Source organism: Camellia sinensis, chromosome 6 (genome assembly GCF_055761805.1).
Source record: "Camellia sinensis isolate YWXY chromosome 6, ASM5576180v1, whole genome shotgun sequence".
In the NCBI taxonomy this organism is placed as follows: Eukaryota; Viridiplantae; Streptophyta; class Magnoliopsida; order Ericales; family Theaceae; genus Camellia; species Camellia sinensis.
The window spans coordinates 167,460,058-167,468,465 of record NC_138966.1 but is presented as its reverse complement, the minus strand read 5'-3'; the positions used below and the strand labels follow the sequence as shown (position 1 = coordinate 167,468,465).

Below are 8,408 nucleotides of genomic sequence, written 5' to 3'. Positions count from 1 at the left end.
AGTACAAGACATTGATCGTTGTATCCTGAGAGATAGACGTCTATTGAATCCTAAACACTGGTGGGAGAACGAATCTGTCTTAAGGAAAGAGTGTCACACACTTGACTCGATCAGGTTTTATCGATTTATGTGTTGTAAGTTTTGTTACGTTTTATGTCAATTTATTTCAATTTTGGTTTTGCCAAAAAAAACCATTTACATATTTTTAAATTATATTTTTCATATAGTTTAGTACTATTTTTCTAACAATCTTAAGACAGATTCGATCCTATTTATGGTTTTTGGGAAATATAATTGATTCAAATATGGTTTTCGTTCATCTTCATTTTGATAATTTAGATGTTATTTGTTTATGAATGAATAGTATGATTTGACTTTGTATGATTGATTGCAACATATTGTTAATGGGATCATTTTTTGAATTTGTGGTTTTACTAATGGGTTATGACTAGTTCGAACTGTTTCTATTTTATTTATAGAATACAATAGAGAAATGTTAGAGATCATGAAAGTTTTGTCATGAAAAGGGTCATGAAAAATTTGTGACCCTTAGATTACCTTGATTATTATGTGGTGCTTTATTGTAAGTGTAATCCAAAGGTCACAAATCTTTCATGACCATTTTCATGAAAGATTTTTCATGATACCTAGTATTGCTGAATACAATATGATAGATTTGTTTGATTGGTCATTGGTTTTCCTTTTGATCTATTTATTATTATTATGATTAGTTCCTTCCATCATTAAGATTCTGTGTGGTATGTGATCCATCACAAACCAATGTTTCTTCACAACTGTTCTGTCCGGTGAAATGCCGTCGTCCTGGCACGACTTCGTGTCTACAGGAACCAAAGGGTCCAGTCTCTTAGGCTCTGAAATCGCCACGTGGAGATACTCCATTTCGCGTAACTCGTTGAAACTATATGTTTCGCTTGTACGTTTCGCATTTCAGATTCGTACCGTTTTGAGTTCTTGGAGAATCTGATCTGGGTCTAGAGGAGAGTTACCAGAAGAACCAAGTGAGTGCTGACGACGTTGATTGCGGCCTGCGAGGATGACCATTCCTCATCTTTATAAACCTGCTATCATATCACATTCCATCTAATTATGCAGAATAAAATCTTCAGATGCACTCTTAACTTGTTATCAAAAAAAAAAAAAAAAAAACTACAACCACTTCGGTGACAAGTTCTGTGAAAGGCTTGGTGTGCCTAAACTTCCTGGTTGGGTTAATCGATTTGCAAATGCAGGTGATGCCGTTTCAGAAATAACAGGAAAAACAGCATTACGGGCCTTTCTTTTTTGAATATGGTGGAAAAGTTTAACATCTTTTATCCAAAAGCTTATTGGTGGCCTTTCCAAATTCATGGCAGTTGACTCTTTTTTTTGTTACTGCGGCCTAGCGGTGCATTTGAACTCTTGATGCCATTTTGAAGTGGGGTTCAACATAGAAATTGCTGTGTAAATCTCTTGAATGAGATTATAGTATAGATAATCCTTTGTAGCTCGAATCTCTCTGTCCCGAATGGCTCGACTGTCCAAAACGACGTCGTTTTGGGCAATTTTTTTTCCCCTCCTTATCTGAAATAGAGAGAGCAGAGAGAAGAGAGAAGAAGAGGAAGAGAGAGAGAGAGAGAGAAAAAAAAAGGGAGGGAAAGAGGGAATAGAGAGAGAGAGGATCGATTGCCGCCTCTACCTCTGCCTCTGCCTCCGATTGTCATAGCCCGGCCTCCGATCTCTGATCTCCGCCTCTGATTTGTGTATGAGAATGATGTGTTGAAGTTTTTTTTTCCAGATTTTTACATTTTTTTTTTTTGATCTCTATGGTGGGTTTAGAAACTATACCATTGCAGGAGATGTGGTAGTTTCTAAATATGCCATTTCAGCATTTCAGATGTGATGATGATGATGATGTGTTTGGTTGATGATGATGATTCTCTCTCTCTCTGCTGTGTTGATGAAGATGTGTTGGGTGGATTTGATTTTTGGTTGATGATGATGATTCTCTCTCTCTCTCTCTCTCTGCTACTCTCCTCTTCTCTTCTTTCTTCTTCTTCTTCTTTTTTGATTTTTCTTCTTCTGCCAGTTATTAAAAAATAATAATAAAAAAAAAATCAAAACAATGAAACAACGTTGTTTTGATTTCGGGCCAATTTCGAGCTACGTAGCATAACCGTTATAGTATTTTATGTCGCTAGTTTTTGAATCGTATTGGTTCACGACATTTTGTTTTGTGCAATGCTTTTAATTAATAATAATAATAAATTGAAGTCAGTTGCCCCCACAGTGATGATATACACCTCTTCTTTGTTTCATCATATGTTGCTGACATTTTTTGATCAATCATATAGCACAAGTCAATGGAAAATTTAATCATGGTGTTGAGGTTTCAACAAGAGGAACAGATTATTTTACTGTACATTCAAGTTTTGAAATATGGTTTTGAACGTTTGGTTTTTGATTTTTGAATTTAAAACCAAATGCATGGTTTATTAATGTTATTTACGCTCATATTAATTTGGAATGAATTTTATGACATCATGTTGTCATATTTTATTTTATTTTTAAATATTGTGTGATATGTGTTATTTTTTGACTAATTTAGTTTTAGTGCTATATATGGGATTTAATTAGAGTTTATTTAAAAGTTTGTGAACTTTTAATTAAATTGTGGTGGTGCTACTACCAACGGATTTCTTTTGGAGTATTATATATGTAATATTGATTATGGTAGTAGTACTCTTGCAATATCAACCAATCTTTAACACCAGATAATTTTAAATATGATAATTTAATAGTGGTGTTCCATTTAATTGGAAATAAGTTTGAGGAATCTTTTGTATTGATTATTATTTTATTAATAATCAAGTTGAAAGGTTTTTTTTTAAAAATAACTTTGACATAAGTTGTCATTATTTATTATGAAACTTGTGAAGTAGAGTTGTTTTACATGTTTTAGTGAATATTTTATTATGTCTGGGTTATATCGATATTTGTTGCACTGAACATTAACCATAAAAGAAAGAGTTAATATGTTCTCATGTGGGAGTTTATCTCTTGAATTTGAAGAGAAAATTTAATTTTCTTTTGTTACAAATATTTTTGAATAAATAATGCATGAATTTATAAAAAATGAGTTATTATTGTGACAGTGACACTTGTCTGGAATGAATCATGTTGTTTGTGCTAATTTATGTATTATCAAAAATGTGGGGGAGAGAGATTAATGGGAAATTATGATTATGATTGACTTGTTAATCTTGTCCATGTCTACATATGTTGTAGAGTTGACAATTAATAGCATCATTTTTCTTAAATGATGTCATTAATTGATATATTTGATATATCGATTTGGTATGTGGTGTATTATATATAGATGTCAATTTTTTTTTATCAAAGTGTTAATAAAAATGTGAACTTATGTGTTTTGATATAAGAAGAATTCTAACTATTCTTTCGAATAATGATTGAAATTGGTGTGGTGACCGATAACTCCATAATGAAATATTACACGAGTTAATATATTTCATGGATAAAAGACGCTTTGGTAATTGTTGACGTAGTCATTAATACTGGATAAGACAAATAAGATGTAAATGTATTTATATAGTGATATTTATATTCCATGTTGAGATTGGAATTAAGGGTTGCAGTAAACAAAAAGAAATTAATCATGGCTAAAGAAATGTTATTTGATAAAGTGTTGTGGCCACATTCGGTACTAGTCATTTCTTCTTTGTACTGCGAAAGCAAGTTATGAAGTCTAATTGTATTTTAGACAAATTAGTATTGTGATTATATTCACAGAGCAATTTACATCTTGTTATTTAGTTCAAGCACGCCAATTAATGATGTATTCTGATTTATCTCAGAATTGTGGGGATATATTAATATTTTTGTGCAATTATACACGAGTAAGAGAAATTAAGAGCTTGTTTGGTTTGTGTTTAAGAAACAATTTTTGAGAGAAAAAAGTACCAAAACGCGTTTGGCAAACAAATTTATGAAATATTCTCTGAAGACTCATCTCAAAGAAATGGTTCCTAACATATACGCATCTTTTGTCATAACTTCTCTCTCTCAAAAGAACCTTTGTGACCTCATCTCTCTGATACAAAGAAAATCCTTCAGAGGCAGTCCAACGGCTCTCTCTCGGCTGTGTCATGGAAGACGATTCACACCTGTAGGCCAAGATCTGCACTCACCCAAGTGTCTTTGAAGAGACCCACTTGCCTTCCCTCCATCAGTACGCTGTTCACGATTTGAGAAATCTTCCGCCATAGATGCACCGACACTGTCTATCACCTTCTTCATCTTTGTGTCGCACAGGCTTGAGGCAATAGGGGGCATCTGCTCGTACGGGTCTTCTTTCAACAGCCACGCCTTCTCTGCTTCACAGATTTCCCCAAATCGTGCCCAGTTTTGGTCTTAGTCAAACTGAATTAAATCTTCACACAATCGGGACTTGTAACATCAATGTCCATCATTTTTTTCTTTTGGGCTCTATAAAATACAAACTAACCAACTTTGAACCCCAACAAGAAGATGCATAACTTCATCCTTTGCTGCAAAAACGGAGAGGCCGTGCTCAAAACTTTGTTGTGGATGGTGGGATCTGAGGGCCACCAAAAGCAGGCAAGCAAGAGGTATTTGTAATGAATGAATACTTTTTTTTTTTTTTTTTTTTGTAAATTTCATTTGGGTTTGTGAGTTTTGAACAATGTATTGACTGATTTTGGTTTACAAAGTTCGCATGGCTTTTGCCTTTGGGTTTGTCAATTTGTGGTGAATTTCCCAATCGGTAAATTTTCGAAATCGTAGTCCATAGAGTCACACACCAGAGTCACTTAAGTCTGATTTACAGAGGTTTAAAAATATTTATGTTTTGTTTAATTACGAGTTTTGATTGATATTGATGAATGGGTCATCTAATGTAGTAGTTAGGTTTGATCTAATTCTTCCTTCTTGATATTATGTTTTGCTCAATTACAAGTTCTGATTGATATTAAGAATGCATCGAATTACATCTTTTATACAAACATGAGAATGTGATGACAATCATGGTAAATAAGAGGTGTAGTGAACTATTGGTTTTGCGATCCATGCAAGACGCAAGGAAGAAATATGGCCAATTTGTTCTCTGATTTTCATTAATGAGCATCTACACTCCATTAGAATATTATTGTCTTCATGATTGTTTCTGTTGTCTTTGTTCAACAGGTAGTTGTAATTATCTCATAATCAAAAATTGCATACACGGTTTGAGATGTGTAGTCTGTAATGCACTTTGCTATTCTGTAATGGTTTTTCTTGTGTAATTTTTTAATGTATAGTTGGGTATTGAATAGGTAATTGTATTTTCTTTTTTTCTTTTTTTTTTGTCTGTGAATATTAATGCATTTACTTTACCGATTTGGGCAAATAATTTAAACATAACTTCTGCTTTGATTCCTTACACTATCTTAATCACTGGTTATTCTTGTAAAATAGAAAAGTAACTCTACAGTTCACAAAATGATGAATTATGAATTGAAATTTGTTCAAAACCTTCAGAAACAGAGAAAGACCTCCAATGTTAGAGCTTTGAAGGTCAAGACATGATTTTACATTCTTCACGGGATAAAAGGTTAATATGTATAAACCACACCTATGGCATTAGAAAGTTGAAAATCCTCCCTAACAATTACAACTTGCCTTTATATGACGCAAACAATTATATCCATTGAAGTCTTTTATTTTTAGTTGATATGATATATGATTTATGAAACCATGCTAAGAACATCTCTGACTTAGAAGATATTTCCATTAAATGTATTTTTATGCTAAAAACTATGAACAAACCTCAAGGACACTTCTTCAATCCTCCCTTGTTTCAATTGAAACTAATCACGAGTAACTTTTCTTCTATTTTTCCTATTTTCTTTTTTTGTATGGTATTGCTAAGTTCTGAAGGTCTACTATTAGAGTAGTTAAATTTTGCTTCAGTTGGATATAAACACATGACAATCTTAAGATCGCTTTTGTCACCATTTATACATTTGATAAAAATTAATATAATAATAGGTTATTTTCAAGATGTCTAGGTTTAGGAAATCCAAGACTAAATGCCATGACAATGCATTTTGTGGCCAAACATAATCTTGAATTCATTACAAAAGCATGTTTCTGCAGGTAATATAAACTTGAAGAAGTCGAGTGGTTGCATAGACATGTACAGCGGTATACAAAAAGTAATGACTCGATTTATATGATTATGAGTAGAGAAGGTTAAAATACTAATGTTTGGTTGCTATTGTGGCTGGGGTTTATAATAGATGTGTAAAATACAGGTATTATGCATGAGCATTATAGCGCACAAAATTGTTCATAAGTGAACTTTTCATTTTGATTTTAAACCAGGCCAACTACGTACTCCTCGGTCATTGTTCAATACACCAACCAATAAGAGGAAAAGATCACCTCAACCATCAGTCAATTCCTCAACTGTTGAAAATGATTGTCCTTATCCGGTAAACTTTTGCACGCATAATCTCATATTACATTTTCGTAATATTCGTAATGGCCATTATTATGCATATGCTTAATTTCACTTACTGCCAAACACAATGCTATTTTTGAAACTTAATTTGTTGACATAACTATAAACGGTCATTTGTTGCACTTGTATTAGGCTAGAATGACTAACGATAATGACGACTTTAAGATGCGGGGGTTCGAAAATGTGAAGATATTTTTAGAAATATTGGTGGATGAAATTAAGAAAGAGGGTCCTTGCATGTCAAAGAAAGATAGGAGTTTTTACCCAAAGCAATGGCAAACGCAATGGCAAACAATTAATGAGGAGATGACTAAAAAAGTTGGAAAAAATTTTGGGGTGAAAAAATTGAAGGTTAAGTTCGCGCCTTTGAAGGCGAACTACAAAGAGTTTGTTGCTCTAAAAAACCACATGGGTTTGGGTTGGGATCCAATAACTCAAACAGTGACAGCCCCAGATGATGTTTGGGAAAATTATGTTCAGGTAATTATTTTGGCGCATGCATTTACCAGAACCATGTGTATAGACAAATCTTTTTTGAAATGATTAATTAATGTTTACAACTTGTAGGTACACCCAAATGCAAAACAATTCCAAACCAAAGGCCTTGAACATTATGATCTCATGTTAGAAATATTTGCCAAGTCATTTGCCACTGGCGCTTTTGCCCGTTCTTCTCGTCATGGTGCACCCACATCTGATGACGAGTGAGAAATGGATGAACGCTTTCGTGCATATACGTCGGGGAAAGGCATAGTAGATGAATCTTGCACTTCCGGAAGTAAGCGTAAGTCTAGTGGCCTGGGTCAGTCCAGCAAGAACCCAAAAATGGATGAAGCACTGCAATCATGGCAACGTTCATGTGATGCACGTGAATGGTTTTACCTTCAAGCAGAGGCAAACGCTGGGGCAGCTGATACGTACTTCGTTGCAGCATGTATGGGCATCCTAAAATCCATGGCCCGGATTCGAGCTTGTTTTTGAAGGCCATGATCATGTTCACATCACTAGAATGGCGAACCATGTTTATGACCATGGAACCGGAAATGAGGTACCTTTGGATCCTCAATTTGTGAGAAGCTTGGTCATCCCACTGTTCGGTTTGAGGTGAAGGAAATGAAGATGCTCACAGAATTGTTTAGCTAGGTTTTTTTTTTTTTTTTTTTGGTATTTGTTAAACTTGAAGTTCTAAATTTTTCTTGTTTTAATTTTTTTTGTTTTCCCTTTCGGTTTGGACTGTGTTGGGTGTTGAGCTAACTTGATATATCATGCTGTCTATGTGGTTTCCCTTTAGACTTAGCACTATGTTTTCGTAATTTATTTTCGCCATGCTTTCTTTGTTGGAATGTCCTCATTAAATTTTTAGTGCTATACTCATATCATTACTGATAATACCTTGATTGTTTTACACTTTACGCTTTAGATGTTGTCGTCACGACCCAATGGAGGGCAACCGAACAATATGTACGATCCATACAGTGACGATGACGATGATGTGATGGACTTACACACGGTTTGTCAACTAACATATGACATTCCTACGAGACAACCGCAACGTAATTGTCCATACACCGGTGACCAGTACATAAAATTCTTACTAAGTGGAAATCCTAAATGAATCCGTGAACAATTGCGAATGGAAGTCCCGACATATGTGGAATTGGTTAAACAGATTGTCTGTAGAAATGTTGTAGACTGGTCGAACATACGATTGTCACTGGAAGAGTCGTTGTCTTTGTTTTTATTTATTTGTGGTTAAAGTTCAGGCACAAGAAATACTAGAGATCAATTCAGCACTCAAATGAGACAATTCATCGTCATTTCGTACTTATGATGCGGGCGTTGGGAAATCTTGCGCCATTTGTAATCCAAC

At 34.2% G+C, this 8,408-nt stretch overlaps 1 protein-coding gene across 1 annotated transcript; it reads left to right on the top strand.

Annotated features, from left to right (window-relative positions):
- Positions 1–6,676: 6,676 nt before the first annotated feature.
- On the top strand, positions 6,677–7,246 carry LOC114298877 (uncharacterized protein At2g29880-like). Its single transcript, XM_028243516.2, has 2 exons — positions 6,677–7,018; positions 7,106–7,246. The coding sequence occupies exons 1-2, from the start codon at positions 6,677–6,679 to the stop codon at positions 7,244–7,246; spliced, it is 483 nt and encodes a 160-aa protein (XP_028099317.2).
- The last annotated feature ends 1,162 nt before the right edge of the window (positions 7,247–8,408 follow it).

Excerpts from the sequence above, each read along its gene's own strand:
- LOC114298877 (XM_028243516.2), top strand. The coding sequence starts at position 6,677 with ATGACTAACGATAATGACGACTTTAAGATGCGGGGGTTCGAAAATGTG. Across the intron at positions 7,019-7,105 it reads TTTGGGAAAATTATGTTCAG|GTACACCCAAATGCAAAACA; the intron begins GTAATTATTTTG and ends TACAACTTGTAG.